General features: G+C 38.3%; 1 protein-coding gene across 1 annotated transcript in view; it reads right to left on the minus strand.

Moving 5' to 3' along the window:
* Nucleotides 1-710: 710 nt before the first annotated feature.
* The window catches only part of LOC120780309 (MICOS complex subunit MIC10-like), a 45,292-nt gene continuing 23,253 nt past the window's right edge, over nt 711-22,749 (minus strand). Inside the window, exon 2 of the mRNA XM_040112602.1 lies at nt 711-901. Within this exon, the coding sequence (XP_039968536.1) occupies nt 771-901 (131 nt within the window). The 3' untranslated portion in view covers nt 711-770. The remainder of the gene's footprint in view (nt 902-22,749) is intronic.

The following is a 22,749-nucleotide window of genomic DNA, read 5'->3' on the forward strand; positions in this document are numbered from 1 at the left end:
TTGATGAATTAGAACGGTGTCATATCAGGTGAATACGGGGAGGGGTTAATGGTTAAATTTTGGTCAAATAATCGGTCACAAGCGTCGATCGAATGTTGGATTCTGAGCAATTTTTGGTGGTCAGTCAATTTGTGCGGAATAAACTGTGCACATCTTTCGTAAGCCCAAATGTTCAGTCAAAATGCGATAAATCGATATTTTGGAGATGTTCCATTCCATGAATTTCAATGATGATTTTGGTTTTTTGATAAATTAACGCACAGTTTCGATGGAATTTCCGGTGATCACGGATTTTGATTGGCCCACATGTTTATCGTCATTTATGTCCTCCCGACCACTTTGAAAACGTTGAAATCACTCGTGCACTCTGATACGGGATAGGCAATCATCGCCATAAACTTGTTTCGTCAATTGAAACGTTTCGGTATAAGTTTTACCAATTTTAAAACAAAATTTAATGTTCGCTCTTTGTTCGAAGCTCGTTTTCGCACCGATAACACAAGCATACTGGCACTAAAGACGCAATAAATTCATTTCCAATGGATGAAATGTGACTGGACTATCGATAAAGATAGCAGATCCTAACGCACCAGTCGACATATAGATGGCGCCACCAGGGGGCGCAAGATTCAAAAAGTCCTCTTTACTTTGGAAATCACCTTGTACATATGTATATATGTATATTGTCATACAAACAAGTGAAAAACATATTTTACCTCCAATAATCAGTTTATTATCATTTCTTTTAAACAAGTTAATTTACACACATTTTACACATTTAAATGCTTTTCGCATGTCTTAAAAGCTACGCCCACACCAAATCCCGATCCAATTAATAAAGGCCAAGATTTTCTTTTCAGCATCAAAAGTGAAAAAGTGACACCCACAAATAAACCGGTTGCTAAAAAGAAAGAAATATATATAAAAATTGTTTGTTTAGATTAAACACGTTGTATAATGAATAGCTATACTATTTTGAAAATTGTATCTACTAATTTTGAATTAGCATACGTTCTCCATATTATTCCGTTTAGCGCGATTACGCTCACTTTTTAAAAACTTTTAAACCACAGATACCATTCTCACTTCGATGCCAAGTAGCAAATAAGCGTTTGTTATCTAAATATTGAACCTAGTAATAGTTTTTTTGCAGTTTTCTATTATCTCACATTTTTGATCACGGTATTGATTGCGCGATAATTCATCTGGATTTTTTGTTTGGCCAATATTACTAATGAACGACCAGGAAGTCGATGCTTATTAATTAATGAGGCGTTATTTTACTTTATGTCTTCAATAACTTCGTGGTGATTTTTATTAAAAGCTTGTAATATAGATGCTCCTCCCAATTTTTGGGTGAAATTTCTTTACTAATAGCATACTCGGATGACCATATAGTGGTAGGAGTAGCAACAACTTGATGACGATCAAAATAAATGTTATGAATGCATAAATGGTGTACACCAATGGTTGGCTTCCATGAGTTTGGAACTGGCTAAGCACAAAACAGAAGTATTGCTCATAAGCTCCAGAAAAATTGAGTAAAAAATAACTCTCACTATAGAAGAGTATGCGATAACTTCACAGCCACATTAGAAGTATTTAGAGGTAATGTTGGACTTCAATTTGAAATTCAAGGAGCATTTGCTATACACATGAAATATATTAGGTAAAGCAAGTAAAATTTACAATATCAAGAATGATAACAAATAGAGGTTGTGTGCGCTCCAGCCGTCGACTTCTAATCGCGAAAGCGATGAGCTCAGTAATACTATATCAGGAATAAAGGGTTGTTAAACTTATTCCAGTGTGAGAGCGCCTCAAAATTAGCGTTTTTATAACATTTTCCATTATGGCCAGATTGCACAAAATTACAATTTTTGGGCATTTAAATTCAAATACCCAACATTTAGTATGAATAAAAATTACTATATAGCGGTTATTTATTATATGGAGAAACTATTTAAATCTTTTTAAAGAATATTATAACAACTGACTTTTGTCCTTTCAATGCCCAATAAATGGGTTTAAGCTTGTTAGCTCTCAATCATTAAACGTTTTTAATCATTTTCCATTGAAAATAAAATTATGATGCTTCAAATTACAAAACGTTTCATCAAATATCTTTAAATTTTACAAATTTATTTAATTTCATTTTTATAAGTGGTCTTGAACGATGCAACTAATACCTCCGTTTACATATTTTTTTGGTATAATTTCAATCTGGCCATCGCTCGTTTCCAATTGCTAAACGTCAAAACCTCCTGAACTCGATCAACTGTCAAAGTTTAGGTGGTTTTGACGTTTAGCAATTGCTCTCTCACTTCCAGTGAGAGAGGAGTTAAACATCTCTTTATCTCTGACTATATGCTGTTCCAGTTAGGATACAGGCACTAGACATAAAAACCTATGCCAGACCAATAAATGCGGTGCATAAACTCACAGCAATAAGAGTAACAAATGCCTTCCCATTTAAGTATCTAAGTATAACGGCCATAGACATCCAAGTAGACGAGTTCATAAGATTATATGAGCTATCAGCGCCAATTACAGAAATTAAAAAGAGAGAGGAGAGAAATACATCCATGACATCTGTATATGGATAACTAGACAACATGGGGACCTGGATTTCCACCAGACCCAAATATTAAGCAGGCATGGGTGTTTCAGAGGCTATCTATACAAATTTCAAAATGACGTTAGTCCGTATTGTTCGAAGTATATGGAGTCAATAGAAGACTCTCAAGACGTATTTTTCCATTGTCCTCGGTTTCCAAACATAAGGGAAAAGTTAGAAACAGCACTAGGTAGTAGTTTAACGGCGGAAAACAAAACAGCAAAAAATATTGTCTTATCTACACAGCAGTTTTTTACGTTTGCACATTGAATCCGAAAGTCGCTTTTTCGATCGTCGTTCCGCTACATTGATACGCTGCTATCAACAGTTTGTTTAACTAAATTTTTAAATTGAATTTGAGCTACATTTATTATAGAAACATAATTTTTTAAATAAACCCAAAATTGCCGAGCAACGAAAGCGGGCGTTTGAATTTTAAAAAAGGTGAAAGTTTGGCAAAGTGAGAAGTGTCGAAAAAGTGAAACCAAAAACAGTGACCTTTGGCGTTAGCAATTCCCACCACAGCCGGTTCTACGCACGGGAATTGACTCGGATTTCATCCAACCAAGGGCTGTTTTTTCGGCGATCTAACCCCGTTTGGATCGGTAAGTGTTAATTTGTGTTTGTCGTCATTGGAGCAATGCCTTGCAGCAGGGTTGCTCCGTATCCTCCTGACTCGTGCTGGCATTGAGTCCAACCCGGGCCCGGAGGAATTTTTCTGCTGCGTATGCGCAAAACGGCTCCATCCAAACTCCACCTCGGTCAAGTGCAATACATGCAATGGATGGAGCCATCTTAAGACCTGTTCTGGCCTTAAGACTCATAGGGAGTGGACCACGCGTTACGTGGCCCCATGTTGCCTGCGCAATACTTCGACACAAGCCTCTACGGCTGTGCAATCTGCACATAGTTCGCGCGCCGCGCCGCCACTCAACAGAGGATCTCCACGGTCCCTAGGAGCTCAATCAGGCAACATAGCTCCCCCTCTGACGAGGAGATAGTTGCACTTATGAATCGGGAACGTGTATCGATAGCTGCGGTCCAAAAAACCAAGCTAAACAGCCGCTCAGATCTTCTGAGTTGTGCCGGTTTCAACGTATTACGTAAAGATCGCGAGTGAGATAATGGTGGTGGCCTAGCCTTCATATTGCACAACACCGTGCAATATCGTTTAATCGATGAAAACATCGACCCCAGGGATACTACCCTAGAATGACAGGGTATAGCTATCCGGTCAGGCGAGGTCGAGCTAGAAATATTTAATATATACATCCCCCCAGTTACATGTTGCCCAACAGGATATCACCCGAATATAGGTGCGCTACTTCGTAGTGAAAACCGTTTGGTACTAGGCGCGCACCATGATCTTTGGCATTCCTGCCTGTCAAATGACCGTAGGGGGATAGAGCTGGCGGAACAGATTGACGTTTCGACATTCTGCACAGTGATGACGAAGCTCCCACCAGAGTTATGGGCACCTGTAATAGCTCGCCGGATACCCTTGCTAACGGTGGTCTGATAAACAGCATAACCTGGCGACCTATGCTAACTCTTGCATCAGATCATCTGCCCATAATTATCTCGATCGAGAAGCCTCCTGATTTTGTTTCTGTGGACAACCGCACCTACATTAACTTTAACAAAGCTAATTGGGTCGGCTTCACAGAATTTACTGAGGGCACCTTCAACGCTCTACCTATTCCTACGGACGGCGTTGGCGAACGTCAATTCCGCAAAGTGATCGCAGCAGCTACCACTCGCTTCATCCCGGCTGGAAGAATAGCGGAAATCCGCCCCAATTTCCCAGCCGAAGCAGCCGTTTTAGCTAATGAGCGCGAGGCCTTAAGCCATGCCGATCCCGGGGATCCCCGAATAAGGGATCTCAATTTGGAGATTCAGATACTGTCAAAGCTTTGTCAAACCCAAAGAGACATGACGACCGAGTTGAAGTTCAATTCAATGGTCATGCCTCTTCGGACCCGTAGAAGTGCGCGAGCTATTTTAGACGGCAGTTCACACTGCACCCTTCGGTTGACAATGCTAAACGATGTAATAACCCACGGCTGCGCAAAATGCAAACGACGGCGCGCCACTTACTTTCACCGATGGGGAGGTTCAGGGTGTCATCAAAAAAGCTAAATCCTCCAAATCCATTGGCCCTGATGGAATCAACATGCTAATGCTAAAGCATCTAGGCTCGACGGGAGTAAGATATCTCACCAAGGTCCTCAACCTGTCGCTGACCACTCTTCATATACCCGATGTGTGGAAAGTCGGAAGAGTGGTCCCACTACTGAAACCTGGGAAACCCGCCAACAAAGAGGAATCTTAGCGACCGATAACACTCCTCTCCCCAGTAGTGAAGACACTTGAGGCCTTGTTACTCCCGACCTTCACTCACCACCTGAGCCTAGCCAGCCACCAGCATGGATTCCGAAAAGTGCACAGTACCACCACAGCACTTAGCGTCATAAACGCGCAGATGGGTCGTGGCCTCAACCAGAAACCACCCTGCGAAATAACGATCCTCGTAGCGTAGGACCCGTCAAAAGCTTTTGACACGGTCAACCACACAACGCTACTGCAGGACATTGAAAAAACTACGCTACCTCCAGGGTTAAAGAGGTGGACCATGAACTATTTGTGCGGTCGGCAGTCATCCGTACTATTTCGTGGTGAAACATCTAAATTGAGAAGAATTAAACAGGGGTTCCGCAGGGTGGTGTCCTCTACCTGCTACTGTTTAATTTCTATGTCTCGAAACTCCCACAACCACCAGAGGGAGTTTCCATAACCTCGTACGCTGATGACTGAACGATATTGGCGTCGGGCAATGGAATCGATGGCATGTGTTCGAAGGTAAACAGCTACCTCTCCGACCTTTCTCGTTTCCTCACTGCACGAAATCTCACACTTTCCCCCACCAAATCCACAGCGACCATATTTACAAACTGGACGAAGGAGTATAGACTTGAGCTTAATATTGCAGTCGACGGCGTCAAAATTCCGACTGTCAATAATCCTAAGATTTTAGGTGTAACTTTCGACAGTCTATGCTCCTTCTCTCCTCATACGACCGCGATTATCGCCAAGTTATAGAGCCGCAACAAAATCCTCAAGTTGCTATCCGGCAGCACATGGGGAAAAGACAAAGAAACGTTGTTGGCAACATACGAGGCAATCGGCCGGCCGGTCCTTAATTACGCAGCTCCCATATGGTCGCCTGGATGCAGTGACACGCAGATGAGGAAACTTCAGACCTGTCAAAATACTGCACTCCGGACCACGACGGGATGTCTTTTGATGTCTCCCATTGAACACCTCCACAGTGAGACGCTTATGCTCCCAGTTAAGGAGCATAATGAACTCCTCTCCAAGCAGTTCCTGCTGGGATGTTTTCGCAGAAATCACCCCTGCCACCAACTGCTTGGAGTGGAACCGCCTCCTAGGAGCATCAAAAGGTCATTTCTCGACTACGTCGACGACGTCGTACAGTACGCCGACCGGACATCGGACGCAACTAACTTTCGACAGGTACTGACCGCCATTCACAATGGAGCCATCAGCACCTTCACCGACTCCCTTCCCGTGAATGGCGTTCTTGGAGTCAAACCACCACCCATAGCAGACGAAGAGCTCCAGCTGCCGCGAGAAACGCGTGTGAACCTTGCGCAACTTCGTTCTGGATAATGTAGCAGGTTTTTTTTTTGTTTAATTTTTCCCAATGTTTTTTTACATAAATTTTGTCATAACATTGTCAACAAATTATAAAAAAATATGAATCTAGTAGGGACGATAGCCAGGCGTTTTGTGAACATTTACAAAAAAAATTAAGCAAATCGGCTGAGTAGTTCGACCGGAATCATGTCCGCTAGTTTAAAACAGTTTGGAAAAAAAAAAACGCGTTTAAAGTTTGCGGTGTGCCTCCGAACGCTCCGAACTTCGAGCGGTATTATTATTTTTGGGCCGTTTTCAAAATCTTCCAATGGTAAAGTGGGTTTCTACATTAAATCTAAGGGTATAAGGAAGCATAAGATGAAAAGTGACTATTCTAAGTGGACATGGGTGCTTTAGAAGCTACCTGTACAGATTCCAGCACGACATTAATCCGAGTTGTCCGACGTGTTCAAAGTGGTTTAAAGACTCTGAACATGTATTCTTTTATTGTCCTCGATTTTTACGTACAAAGAAAACTGCACACAATCGGTGGTAGTTTTACGGTGGAAACTCTCATGTGTCAGACCACTGAGAACTGGAAAGCTGCCAGCGAAAATGACAAAACTGAGACATATAGAGCGGAGTATGCGTCCGTCAGTGCATGCGATAAGGGAGACTAAAATGTCTTATCACCCCCACGTATTAATACTTAATCGGGTGGTTCCGTGTTCTTCGTCAGCGTTTCACTAAATCCAGGCATATATATTAGTTATACATACATATGTAGTTAACGAGCGGCCGCAGAACTCTCGACCTTCATACACCATCTGAGCCTCGGCAGCCAACATGGCTTCCTTAAAAGTCCCCTCATCACCACAGCATTTAGTCATATATATTTCCATATAACTAATTGCTTTAATCCTGTCAGAGGAACAAACGTGCCATACGTCGACGGGGCAATCAGTATTTAAATTTTGTTCGATTATTTTCATTCACACAAAGAGAAAAGTTTTGCGATCTAACAAATAATCCGTTTTACCTTTTCTATCTTGGTCGATCTAACACCGGAAATTCTGAAAGTGTATGCGTTATTAGTTACACGACTATAAATTTTGTATTGTGGATTTGAAAATATTAATTTAAGTTAATTTTAGATTGGGATTCAGAATATTACCCCCGATTTCGGCGATAAGATGGGTATGTACAAATAGAGGTTTCGAAACTAAAAAAAATATACATATATGCATATACATATGTATATATCTAGTTGCCGCTGTTTTATGTGCTTATGCTTTAAAGTGCTTGTTTTTTACTTTATAATGAACTAGAGGGCCCGTCCACGCTTTACTGTGGCTGATACATAGATAATACTACTAATACTATCTATTTGATATCTATTAGTTAGATTATAACTATTATTTAATGAAAAGGTGAAGCAACTTGTGTTAGTTTACAAAAATTGAATCAAAAATCATTTCGCGTGTTAATAAAGCATTGCTTTTTAGGGAAAAAATACTGTTGAATTTGGGCTGTGCACCAGGAAAATCAACCGAGTCCAATCGATAATAATTATGTTGGCTTATCACAAGCTATCATAGCTTGCATATTGAACTAGAGGCATTGCCAGTTCATCGCTTTTTTTCATTCACAATAGCTATGAAAATGTAAACAAACCAAAATTACAAAACTTTGTGTTTTGTTTGAGTTAAAATTAATACAAATAGGAACATTTGTTATATTTTTTTTTGTATTAACAAAATAAATATATTTATATTCCGTTACAATTTGAAGAATTCAAACTGACCTTTTCTCCACATCAGACATTTTGAAACAAATTGAATATCAGTTGACTGTTCCCGACCGCATTGCCAACACACATCGTTTTTAAGCGAAAATATGAAATAAGTTAAGAGCATTTTATTTGTTCATGATTTGGCTATTAGCTTGTGATGGTCAAAAAAACACGCCTACTCGTATTACGGGCATCTCGACAGGCTAAAGTTTACTGCATACTAACTGTCAAATCCATTGCCAAATCTGTATGTGGGCATTTGTTATCATAACATAATCATTTGCGGAAAGGCGTCGGGTAGGTATGTTCGAGCTGATGTAGCGCATGTTTTGAGCTATTGAACTGTTTAAATTTTTATATGGATGTGGAAAATAAAAAAAAGGAGAAATATATTTCTTTCTACAAATGTATTATTGGAAAAAATAAGAATTTATATTTTCGGACTATATGTTATATTGTAGCATAAATTTTATATATGTACCTATTAAAATAATAAATTTAATATGAGCAATGATATTTTGATTTATGCTTGTGTAAGTTAATTAAATTTAAGACTTCGCTCATTCGCCAATCAATTTTGTATAATTTTTCCGCAAATTAACAATATTAAACTAAATATTAATATTTTGGAAAAACGTATTAAATTATTTTGAAAATGTACTTTATTTTTATAATTTAACGCAACCGTCTTAATACTCGCTCTACTAAATTCAATATTACCGAAATGGAACTGCCGTCGGTATACATATGTGTAAATGGGATGTGTTGCCTCCTCGAAATTTTCATAGAAATGAAAACTGATCTGTCAAACTGCTGAAGTGATAGTTCATTGCTTTCAATATAAGGCCTACTAATTAGTATTCCATATATTGTATTCCATAAGCAATTTGAGGTCTCCGCAGGCAATACGCACGGCAATACATACAGTTAGTATGAGCCTTATTACACACGGCAACTTTTGTTGCGGCAACTCTTAATTTATAGGCGAGGGGGCGACGAGGAGAGGAGAATCGCGCCGAGTTTCCAGTGTTCAGCAACTCGCTTTGTGTTCTTATTCGTAACAGTTCGCTGCGACGTTTTTCGGCATTCGTGTTCTTTCTTTCGTAGTACATAGTTGCATTTGCGTATATTTTTTTGAAATTAATATTTTGAATATATTTAAAAAATTTAATTTCATCTTTTGGTAAGTAATTTGCAAATATGTATACAAGTATACATAATATAATATAAATATTTTAGAAAATGGAGTATGACGAAAAAATCGAATTAATTAAAGATATTGTGAAACGTATGGAGGAAGCCATACAAATTGATTCAGACGATAGTAAAAAGGGTGATATATCTTTGTTTTAATAAATAAAATGTATTTCTTAATTGACAGAGCTGATTAATATATGTGATAGAGTGGCCCAAATACCTATAAAGAAAAAGAAGCGACAATGGGTTAAAGTAAAGAGTAGACAATGGGTTAAAGTAAAGTGAAAGAGAATGAGAAAAAAACTCGAGCAGAGTTGCGCAACACAAGTTGCTCGTGTGAAGGTAATGGGCGACAGCAAAAGAGAATCGCCCGAGAATTAGCAACTAAAGTTGCCCCATGTAACCGTAAACTATACAATAAATTTTTTTTCCTAAGCTGATGGCTTAACCATTAGTGCTTTATATATAAATTGTAATTGTAATTAAATTACCTTTTTCAATTTAAATAAAACAAAAAAAAAAATTTCCTGTCGGGATGCCCCGTTATGAACCGTTTCTCAAGCGTGGAAAGACAAAAAAAATGTCGGCTGGCAAAATTGGGAATGCACATGGTATAATTAGTGTTCTTCCGCATTAGCTGTGTTGTTATTTTTTTATTTCTTTTTTTTTTTTTGCTTTTGAAGTAATAGAGTTTTCAAATGTTTCTTTCATGAATTTTGAACAAATGCTTATGATTTGAAATATAATTTTTGTATTAATGAATTGTGAGGAATTTAAACATAAAAAGAGAAAAATTATCTTATGTCCTTGCCCTGGTTCTAAGCTACGTTCCCACCAATTTTCGGTTGGTACAGTCGTTCTTGAGTTATAAATAGTGTAACTAAAACGACTTTCTTTTAAGAAAATACTTTAAGGTGTAAAACTTCAACCCGAAGATCGGAATCCAAGCAATTTTATAAATAAATACACTATATATAGTATAACTCCTATACTGACTGACACATAAGGTTTGTTAAAAAAAACGTAGACCACTATATGTTGTATACGAAAGTTGGGGTAGAATCGACATATATGTAATAAACGTGATTGTAATAACACTATCAGGTGTTGTGGAATCTGATTGTAGTCGGAATTAGAATTGAAACCGATCAAAAAAGGTAGTAGGTGTCATGAATTCAGATATTATTGGTTTGCAATTCGAAACAGAATTTGTATCGGTTTTGGGTGTCACGGAAACCAATTGTATCGGTTTTGCTATCAGAAACAAAGCAAGAAGATAGTCGCTCACAGATTTGAAATGATAGTTAAGAAATCCACTTATTTTATTATTTTGAATTAATTTATCTTTATTTCTATAGGGGAAAACATAAGTATAAAACACGAAATGTGTTAATTATTGAGTTTTTGGGAAAAAAAAAAGATATTAGATTTACAAAACGTAATTTAACACCCATATGCGTCTTTATTCATTCAATAAATGTTATCTCTTAAAATTTTCCTTTAATTCGGAATTTATTAAAAACTTTTAAGGAATTGCTTCCAAATGTTTTCATTTGCAAGTTTTGTTACATCAGTAAACAGCCGGTTTGAATATTGGTTTCGCGTAAGTTCGAAAAGACGAAAATCCAATCAGATTCTGTGACACCATTGAAAATCAGAATTGATTTGCAATTCTGACAGCTAAGCAATTCTGTCTTGGATTTCACAACACCCCTGTATATTAAGTTTTAATAGCAGTAATATAAATAATGTAAATAGTCTTAAAATTCTAGGCTAAATATTTAATCATAAGTATACATGGAATGACCATAGGAACATTTAATAATATTTAACCTATTTTGTTGTAATAAACAAAGCTGTATATCACACAATTTTGTATCAAAGTAGAATAGATTAGATAAGTAAATGAGGACTTTGCACAGCGACCTAGGGTCTATTGTGCCCTCCTCTAACTCACAACATCTCAGCTAGCCCCAGCAAATTGATGAGTTCCAATATGCTGCTAGGTGCTATTGAATGTGATGCCTATTTGGAAACATGGATCCAAGTTCCTTAAATTCTGCGCCTACAAACTGCTGTGCAGTCCATTAGCAGGTTTTCTGGCGTTTCAGACTTCAAGTCGCACAACCGGCAATTTGCACAAGAAGCTAGGCCCATGTTAAATAAGTGCTTCTTGAGAAGGCGACCAGTAGCCTGAGATTTTCCCTAGGGAGATTGATTACATATTTAAACCTTTTGAGGTTGTAACCATTCATTAGCAACTTTGCATGGCGCATGCGCGGGAGTTGTTGCCAATGCCTCTCCCTACCCACTGTTTCATCATTACGGAGCAGCTCCTTTACGGTGTGGGAACCAACCACTATGAAAGGTTCCGGTTCTACCATGTTGGTGGATGCTGCAGAGCCAGTTCATTCCCGGCTTTACCTTTGTGACCTGTCACCCAAAAAGTGTGCACTTGGCTACATTTTGAAAGACTATTGAGTCGATCTATACATTCCTGCACCAATAGTGATTTTATCTCGTATGTAGAGATCATTTTGAGTGCCGCTTGGCTATCGCTTAGTATAGCTATACGTTCATTACGATAGTTGCGTTGGAGGTTTAACTCTACGCACCGACTTATAGCAAATACATTGGAATATGCTCAGAAACCTACCAATAGGAATGGAGAGTTTTGCACGTGGTACTGCGACCCCTACGCCAATTTCCTCTGACGTTTTCGTGCCGTAGGTGTACCACCTGATTGTACTGTCGCTAAGCAGTAGCTCTAGAGCGGAGTCGCTCCATTCGGCCTTGCTGCTGAGGGTAATCTTAAACCTTCTAGTGACGTTCACCTTTTTGTTAATGCTATCGCTAGGGAGAAGAGTCAGAGATATGACGCTACTTAGCCTTACATACGTTGGGAAGACATTACCTTACCTTTGTCAGACCCTCTGCTGTCATGAGGGGTGAGTTCCAGCAGACTCCTTCGGACATGTGCACATAGCTACCGACATGCAAACGCAGGCGAGTCTTTGCAGCTTCGATAGTTGAAGTCCTACTGACGTATGCGCTGCTTTCGGAGCCCAACTTACCGCTCTATAAGTGATAATTGGTCGCACTACCATGGTGTACAACCATCTAATAACCCTTGGTTTACACCCCCAGGATTTACCAGCAAGCCGATTGCACACCATCAGTGCCTTTGTGGCTTTGACCATGGTCAGGTCAACATGCTGCTTCCACCGCAACATGAAATCTAGCCTGAGACCCAGGTATTTGACCATATTGGTCATCTCTATCTCTCTGCCCCCGAATGTTAAGTTCCTGAGGCCAGGCAGAGACCTGCGCCTAGTAGACGGAACGAAAAATTTATTATGGATTCCCAATAATTAGTAAAACTTCTAAATGAAATTGGGCAAAAATTACATCCGAATACCACAATGCAGCCCGACTTCCCTTTGGAGCTATCCAGACTACTCCAATCATAAACTTATTGGCTGAAGCTGGTTTACCTACCTTAGAAAACAGGTTACTCTTCAGCACAAAAGGCATGTCTACTAAACTGACCTTCGCAGAAGGATCACCTATCAAAGCTGCCCTCAAAAATATATTTTAAACATAAAGCGTAAGCCCTTCCAACCTTAGAAAAGCTATTCGATGCTGCAAAAGAAATGGATGATCCTGTTACCATCCCAGCAGTGGCCCGCTTTCGTGCTCCTCCATGGAATCTAACCCAATCTTGCGTTATTTCGGACTTGGTCATATACATATAAAAAAGAAAGCACATCATCTAACTCTTTTTGGAAATTTTAAGCAATTACACTAATTGGAAAACTCTACACTGATGGTTCTAAGCAGCATTGTTAATAACTATGCAACAATTATGTCTGCTATACTAACATCTTTTGCCTCAATATTTACAGCAGAAGCAATAGCCATCCTTCACGCTTGCCACTGAAACGATTGCCAAATCAGAGATATACATACATACCGCCAATATAGGAAAAATTAAACTGTCATGGATACTCAATCATATCGGCATACAAGGAAACACACTAGCAGACTCCGAAGCAAAATTAGGAACTACATCTCCATTAAATCTTATAAATAGCATTAACAACAAGTAAGGTCGGGAGCAACCGAACATTTTATACTTTTGCAAGAATCAAAGCCATTGAAATAATATAAGATGTAAACCCAATCGTATCAATGAGGTGCCTTACATACAATCACCAATCACATGGTGTAAAGTCAGCCAGATTTTCGAAAATCCTGATATTATTTATATAGCGGCTAGCCAAGTTTTCGCCCAAATTTATCAATTTTAGGCAGAAAGATACACTGTTATGAGTAAAACACGCTCTCTTATTTTCATGGAGATAACTCAGATGTTGGCCGATATATGCGGTACAAAGTGACTCTGAAGTTCGAAAATCTTTATTTAAGTATATGGGGGTAAGGGCTAAGAATATGGCCCGATTCAACCCATTTTTGACATATAGACATATCATTATAAGAGAAGGATTATCGATTAATTTGAGTTATATATATCAAACGTTGACCGATATTTTCGATCAAACGTCAACTACAATTACCGGGATGTAAATTCGGTACTTAAGGGCATGAACAGTTTTTATTGGATTTACAAAATTTGTGGTCATATGGTGGCACACACTGTTTCTTTATATTAATTGCTTCTTGATTTTTGTACTGGAAAATAAACGAATCAATTGGAATTTAAAATTGTGCTACATGAGAAGTAGGTGTTGTTGTTGTCAGATTTCATTAATTTTCACAATAGGGCAATAGGGATTTCACCAAAAATGGGCGGTGCCACGCCCATCGTCTTTGTGGTAAAATTTAATGTTTCTGGCTTTTAGTTATTGATTTACCGAGCTTACTACTACGTATAAGTAGTTTTTAACAGTAGCGTTACATGGGTAGTGAGCGGGGTTATCATCCAGATTTGCACCCAGCAAATTTGGTTGTTGTAGCTTGAATAGTTTAGGAGACATGTATAATAAACTTATTACAGGGCGTGCCCACGCTCACTTTTTCAAAAAAAAATTTCCCACAAGTGCCCCTTGTTGCTGAGGTTCTTTGTACCAACAGCTTTACAGCTTTATATCTTAATTTAGTTCTTAGTTATGGCAGTTTATGTGTTTTCGGTTAGTGGCGAATTGTGGCAATGGCAGTGGTCCGATTACGCCCATTTACGTACTGGTATTTTTATGTACTAAGGAACCTGTATACCAAGTTTCATCGAAATATCTTAATTTTTACTTATGTTACAGCTTGCATGGACGGACGGACAGACAGACAGTCAACCGGATTTCAACTTTTCTTATATTCTCCTGATCATTTATATATACATATATAACCCTATATCTATCTCGATTAGTTTTAAGTGTTACGTACAACCGCTAGGTGAAAAAACTAGCTGGTTTAGAAGCAAAATCGGGTTATACTAAGCATGTATGGATATGAAAATTTTTACTTATTTCTTTATATTTTTTATACTAAAAATTTCAAATGATTCTTACATGAATTTTGAACCAATGCTTATGATTTGAAATATAATTTTTGTATTTATGACTCGAATTGAATTTTAACATGAAGAGATAAAAATCATCCTATGTCCTTACCTTGCTTCTAAGCTACTTGCTACTAGAATGTAAACAAATATCAAGTGACAATTTAGGGCCGACAAAATATGTCTTCCAAAAACATCGATTAAACTAGAGCAGGCACCGATTATAATGAGTGGAATGTGAGTTTTCAAGTAGTTTTCAGTGAAAACTGGTTTAGAATGTGTTTTTGTTTGACAGATTTTAGATGGACGAAACACACAAGTTTTAGGGCGAAAACCAGTTTTTCCCACGAAAACATGTTTTCGTTGTCGGTCAGAACATAGTATTACTCTTAGGGGTTTCACATAGTCTCATAAAGTTATAACGATCCGAAAACATAGCGTTCAGAGTTGTATTTGCGTAAACTTATTTTAGTATGCAATCCAACAACAAATTTTTTAAACTAGTATAGAAATTTATGATTTTACGATGCTTTATGGCACGTTGTGAGTACCCCATTTGTTGTTTATTAATTTAAAGGAGAAAATATCCATATGCATGAAAAAATTATTGATTTTATTGGAACTAATAGCCCTGACAGACGACAGCGCTAATATGCATTAGCGGGCTTAATTTACATTTACTTTCGCATTTGATCCATGTTAATGCAAGTTTGTAATGCACAAGAATTTCGTGCATTTAGCTGAATTTACCAAATTTGAGTAGGCAACACTGCTCAAAAATGGCTGATTTTTGCTATTTTTAGACAGATGTCGCTTGAAGCCTGCTTCCTCCTTTGCGTTTACAGCGTCAGAGGTAAGCAGTTTTATATTGCTAATTAATTTTTAATATTTTTAGACAGCAGAAAATAAACAACGCACAGGTTGCTATCCATTTTTCCAATATTCTGAACTTTTTCAAACACTTTTTTCACATTTATATCAATTATTGCTTTTAATTTGACTCTATTATCTTTTAACTTAGTTAATAATAAACGAATTATATTGATTTCCAAAAATACCAAAATTTCTAATAATAATTTATCTTAATCAATTTTTATTTCACTTTTTTTTTAATAAATAAACAAATTTCACTAACAGCTGTATAAATGCACAAGTCTGTCACGACAAAATTTCAATGCGCATTAGCGTTGCATTAATTTTGCTCGTCTGTCAGTGCTATAAGATTTCGAAAGAAAGAAATAGGGATTAAAGCGAAAAAGACAAATAGGGATTAAAGCGAAAAAGACAAATTTTAGCGAATAGCTCATATTTGCTTATTATCATATGGCAGCGCTCCATTTCCTCATAATTGTTAGCACAATAATTATTCTCACTACGAGAGCAAAAAGGTTTTAATTTTGAATTTGTTTAAATGTTTATAGTTTAATTAAATGAATTTGAAGTGAAAATGTGGATAAAGTGTGTTAAATGTAGTGAAATAGCTCATTGAAATATTTGAATTTTGGGAATTTTTGAACTTTAAAGTCGAATATCTCGTAAACTAAGCGTTTGCTTTATACATATGTATATGCCTATATATTTTTAAATGAAGAGGACTTTCTCTTTTCCTGTCTATGTCGTCGTATATTTCGTACAGCTTATCGTTCCATCGAATGCGATATTCGCCGTGGCCAATGCGCAAAGGACCATAAATCTTTCGTAGAATTTTTCTCTCGAAAACTCGTAACGTCGACTCGTCGGTTGCTGTCATCGCCCAAGCCTCGGCACCAAATAGCAGGACGGGAATTATGAGCGACTTATAGAGTTTAGCTTTTGTTTGTCGAGAGAGGACTTTACTTTTCAATTGCCTACTCAGTCCGAAGTAACACCTGTTGGCAAGAGCAATCCTGCGTTGGATCTCCAGGCTGACATTATTGGTGGTGTTAATGTTGGTTCCTAAGTAGACGAAATTATCTACAACTTCAAAGTTATGACCGTCAACAGTGACGTGAGAGCCAAGTCGCGATTGTGACGACTGTTTGTTTGATGACAGTAGATATTTCGTTTTGCCCTCGTTCACTGCCAGACCCATTTTCTGTGCTTCCTTGTCAAGCCTGGAGAAGCAGAACTAACGGCGCAAGTGTTGAGGCCGATGATATCAATATCATCGGCATACGCCAGCAGCTGTACACTCTTATAGAAGATGGTACCTTCTCTATTTAGTTCTGCAGCTCGAACTATTTTCTCCAGCAGCAGATTTGAGATTCTAAGAGCGAGCTTTCAATCTAAGCGGACGTGTATTGATGCGCTCCGTAGAAACTTTTTTTAAAAAACAAAAATAAAAATAAACAAATACAAAAAAGTGCATTAAGTGCAAGCGTTAGGAAATAACGCCGAAAGTGTTAATAAAACATAAAAAAGACAAAAAATTAGACCTTTTGTAAACAATAAAAATAATAAAAAAAAAATACATAAGTGCGAAATACGCAATAAAAGAAACAAAAACCATGAGCGCAGCGCAACCCCACCAACAAAGCCGTAGGCATTCTCTGAATGCCTACTGCAGCTTTGTCGAGCCTGCGAATACAGCTCATAACAACAAACAAGGCAACGGTGAGAATGATGAGTCAGCAAGCACGCAGGCAGCGAAGAATAACATAACGCAAGGTGAGAATGTACCATTAAAAAAAGGCCAGTCTGTGCAAACTGGCATTGATCGCTACTTTAATATAAAAAGGAAATTAAGTCCTTCAAAGGCAGGGGTCAATTCTAAAAAATTTCAAGTCGGCACACCAAATATGAATAAAACGGGAGTTTTAAATGGCAACAGATTTACCTTACTAATCAAGAGTTCAGACGACGTTGCGAAGGGTACCACCACAGTCGACCGAAGCTAAATACCCTTCACAGGTGCATTTCTGTTAGTAACTATGTGTTCAGTTTGTATGGAAGCTATATGCTATAGTAATCCGTTCTGAACAATTTCTCCGGAGATTACATTGTTGCCTTAAAAAATAATATATACTAAATTTCGTGAATATATCACGTCAAATGTGGAAGTTGTCCATACAAGAACTTGATTTCGATCGTTCAGTTTGTATGGCAGCTATATGCTATAGTTAACCGATCTGAACAATTTCTCCGGAGATTACATTGTTGCCTTAGAAAATAATATATACCAAATTTCGCGAATATATCTTGCCAAATGTGAAAATTTCCATACAAGCATTTGATTCCGATCGTTCAGTTTGTATGGCAGCTATATGTTATAGTGGTCCGATATCGGCCGTTCCGACAAATGCAGCTTCTCGAAGAGAAAATGACGTTTGCAAAATTTCAAACGATATCTTAAAAACTGAGGGACTAGTTCGTATATATACAGACAGACAGACGGATAGACGGACAGACAGACGGACATGGCTAAATCGACTCAGCTCGACATACTGATCATTTATATATATACTTTATAGGGTCTCCGACGATTCCTTCTGGGTGTTACAAACTTCATGACAAACTTAATATACCCTGTTCAGGGTATAAAAATTCAGTCCAACACTGAAAAAAGTTTTATGGACATAGTTAAATTTTTGTCAAATAAAAACAAGAATTATTATTCGTATAAACTGCAGAGCTCTAAGGGCCTAGTTGTTGTAATCAAGGGTATAAAGTCCGCCGTAGACTCTAGTGAAGTCAAAGAAGCATTGGAAGAATGCGGTTTTGGTATTAAAACAGTTGTAAATATATTTAATAAAAACAAAGTACCACAGTCAATGTTTAAAATTGAATTGTTGCCGAACTCAAATCAACTTAAAAAAAATTAAACACATCCAATATATTATATAATTTTAAATATTTGCTGCATCGTAAACTAACTGTAGAAGAACCACATAAAAGAAACAGTCTGATACAATGTACTAACTGCCAAGAATATGGACATACCAAATCATATTGCACTCTTCGCAGTGTTTGTTGTTGTCACGCGCAAGGCTAAAAGCGTGCGATCAGCATAATGGCCGGATGCATACTTAATGCGGTATTGAGTTCTGATAAAGTTGCAGACGCGCCGTCAGCGAATTCGGTGCAAGTGATATTTTTGCCGGATGTTTGGTTACCTGTGCTAACTACTCCCCCTCTTGAAGTGAAAGCGTCCCCGGTTTCCTTTATGATGTTCTTCAGTACTACCATATTTCTTTGTCGTTTTCGCAGAAATATTGCTATGCTCATAGCTGTGGCAATTAGGATTAGGATCAAGGCGGTTCCCGATTGTATGGAGCGGGTTTCAATAAGATTCTGTAGGTGCGCTATGTGCCTGAGGTTTTTTATATTAACTCTTTGTAGGTGTGGGAGTGATAATAACTCGATATGTTCTGTAAAGTTAACGTGCTGCGCGGGTACTGCTTCAGGATGCGAAAGTATTACCTCGTTCCAATTGCTATAAACGGTGGAGTTTATTGTAATTTCCCCTTTGAATGTTATCAAAAAGGTTCCTCTAGCTAATCTTGTCAAATTTTCATTTTTTATTACAGCGGTTGATCATTAATTAGAATTACACCGTTATCGATCTCCTCAAGAGCGAGAACGTGATCGGCGGATTTGGATTTGCATTCTGCGAAGTGCTGGTTCAATAGTTGTCGTACACAGGAACTTTCTTTCAAGGGTTGGCAGAAGTTTGCTTGTATGGCTTCCTTGCAATTATAAAGTGGGATGTATTCTCTGTTGCATTCGGCAATAAGATTTGTTTCCAAGGAAATAATCTTTCCTTCCTGGATTACGGGCAGCAACTTTACCTTGTTACAAACTCTAGCTATTTTTGGGTATTTAATAATGAAATAAATAAATTGTGTATTTTGAAATATCTTAAGTTTAGAAACAGAAAGTATGTCAGTTATACTGGTATTTGTAGAGAGCTCAGCAGCTAATATATTATTTATTTCCATGCCATTAAGCAGAATGGGGTTAATAACATTTACTTTTCCTAGAGCTACAGACGTTATAATAGTTTCTAATTCCATTATCACCGCTCTATTTCAAGTACTGACTAAAGAAAAGAGATTTCTAGTGTCGATCTGTGTCTGTTTTGCCTGTGCTAAAGGTTTATTAACTGTCACCTTGACGGTTTATCGTTTATTTGTTTCTGTGTAACTAAATTAATTGTTGCCTGCTGTTCGTTTGCTTCTATTAGGGCTTCAGCTCTGGTCTCAATTGTTTGAAAGTCATCAAAGTCCGGGGTGCCGGTTATGTATTTTAATGCAGTCCTACGCATGTCGGTGATGTACTCTGACCGCGTCTAGTAGTTTTAATATTTCGTTAGCGTCGTTTCGAAGTAGTTGCCTGGCGTGGGAATGCGGAAATTGCTTTAATATTGTGTCCGTCTCTTCGGCTATCGTCTCGAATTCTGATAAGTTTGTCTTGTGTAGTAAAAACTCGTATTGTTCATGGAGGATTACTTTCCCTGTTGTTAATGGAATGTAGTGAGAGGTGGTATAGTTGAATATCCTCGCGGTAGTCCAATGGTTCATTGCCAAGAGTAGGGTTATCCTAAGGAGGAGGGAGAAGTTTTAGTTTTTAAGTTGGATTTGTGAACTTTGCGTCCGTCTATCAAAACATAGGTACCTAAATCGTTTTGGACTGTTTTTTCGGTGTAAAGTCTAGTAAATTTGTTTCCTATTCTCCTGTTGGTCTTTACAAAAACTTTTTCTCCTGACTTATATTGTCTTTTTTTGTTTTTTTATATTGTGTATTCTTAAGTCCTTTTGTTGGGTGCATATAAGTTTGTTTTTTATTTCGTTAAGTTCGTCAGGCGCTGCATGTATGACATCTATGGGTTTCTTGCCTGTTACGGAGTGTATGGTGCGGTTGTATTTAAACGTGGCTAGCAGGATTAATTCGGCAGTGTCGGAAATGCAGGTCTCGAGCTTTTGGCAACGTGCGATTTCCGTTAATGTACTGTGGAACCTTTCCACTTGGCCGTTAGTCGCACTATGAGCCGGTGGTGTGGTGTAGATCGTGACTCCGAAGTGGTTTTTTTGGATTGCTCTAATAGTCTCAGAATTCAATGACCTCTCGTTATCGCAAACCAGAACTTTAGTATTTCTGTAAAGGTTGAGGAGTTCATAGATTGGTTCCTTAATATCTACTATGGCTCTAGATTTTATTGGAAAAACTATTGCAAATTTAGAGAATTTATCTATTGTTGTGAGAAAATGCGTTTTGTCTGTTGAATAAATGTCAACGTGAAGGATTTCTCCTGGGTAAAAAGGTATGGGGGTTGACCCTATTTCAGGGTTTGGGGGATGTCGTCGGTATTTGGCTTCGTGACAAATTTTGCAGTTTGAAACTATTTCTTTTAACATTTTCCTTAAGTCAGGAAAGTAGTAATTCTCTAAGACTTGTTGTTCATTTTCGCGACAGGATCTATGTGCGCGAATGTGTTCGGTTTGGAGGATCTCTCTTTGGTCTTCCTTATTGAAAACGTCGATAACCTGTTTTGTAGTGTGACGGAACTTTATTCTCGGGAAAGATGTGGTAAGTTCGCTTTGGATCAGTGCCAGAGTGGGGAGTTCGCATAGCAACCCGTTAACGACGTTCGGGTTAACACATTGTTTAATGGATTTCAGTAAATCCTGTAGATTACTGAACGATATTCGATGCCTTACTCGTGTCCTAAAGCGGATTGACGTGCTAACTGGTAATTTGGCTCCCTCTTCCAAAATAATCTGAGTTTGGAAACAATTAATGAGGTGCTTTACTGTAGTTATTACTTGAGTGAGTGATAACTCGCTGTTGGTGGCCATACTTTCTGTGTCTGCCTCATGATCCAAGGCATTTATGTATTGCCGGGAAAGTGCATCGGCGATAAAGTTTTCTTTGCCAGGTTTGTAGTGAAACTTGGGTGAAAACTCCTCAGCAAAAGCGCGCCACCTTTTCATCTTTGCATTTGGGTTTTTATCGGACAGAGCAAAGGTGAGTGGTTGATGATCAGTATAGATGTTTAGGTGTTTTACGCCGTACAAATAGTTGCGCAATTTTTGTAGGGCCCATACGATCGCCAAGAGCTCTCGTTCATTGGTCGCATAGATTTCCTCTGTCTGAGACAGAGTTCTCGAGATTATGGTGATGGGTCTGCCGTTTTGCGACAAAACAGCGCCTATGGCATGTGAAAAGGCGTCCGTTGTCAGATCAAAGGGCTGTTTGTAGCCTGGGTAAAGGAGCAGTACATCCTCTGATGTAATGAATCTTTTTAATTCTACCAAAGGCGTTAAGTGCTTCTTATCTAATGTTATTTCGATTTTCCGGGATTGGTTAGCACCGATATTTCCATTTTCCCCACGCAAGTATTTTGTTAGAGGCTTTGTAATCGCAGCGTAGTCTTTTACGAATCGTCTGTAATAGCCGGCCAATCCCAAGAATGAGCGTAAGGCTCTCAAGGATTTGGGAACAGCGAAGTCCAAAATATCCCTGACTTTATCGGGGCATGTCTTTATACCTTCTTTAGAAACTGTAAAGCCCAGAAATTCGACGCTTTCTTGAAAAAATTTAGATTTTTCAGCGGAAACTCGCATGTTAGCGGCATGAAGTTTGTGTAGTACCTGGTCTATGTCCTTTGAATGTTGCTCAGCACTTTCTGAAAAAATTATCACATCGTAGACATGGCATATTTTACCGATTTCTTCTCTTAATACGTCATCGATAGCTCTCTGGAAGATGCTGGGTGCATTTTTTAAGCCAAAAGGGAGCCTACAGAACTCGTACTTGCCGTTATTGACTGAGAATGCTGTTTTTTCCCGACCCTTTTCAGCTAACTTAATTTGGTGGAAGCCGGACTTGAGGTCTATTGTTGAAAAAAACCTGGCATTTCCCATGTTAGCCAGAATTACAGAAGTATCCGGGATTGGATACTTGTCACTAACCGTTTTGTTGTTCAGTTTCCTAAAATCTATCACGAGTCTGGACCTCCTATAAGGAGAGCGGGATGGTCTTATTATACCATCA

The sequence above is a fragment of the Bactrocera tryoni genome, unplaced genomic scaffold (genome assembly GCF_016617805.1).
Source record: "Bactrocera tryoni isolate S06 unplaced genomic scaffold, CSIRO_BtryS06_freeze2 scaffold_25, whole genome shotgun sequence".
Taxonomy (NCBI): domain Eukaryota; kingdom Metazoa; phylum Arthropoda; class Insecta; order Diptera; family Tephritidae; genus Bactrocera; species Bactrocera tryoni.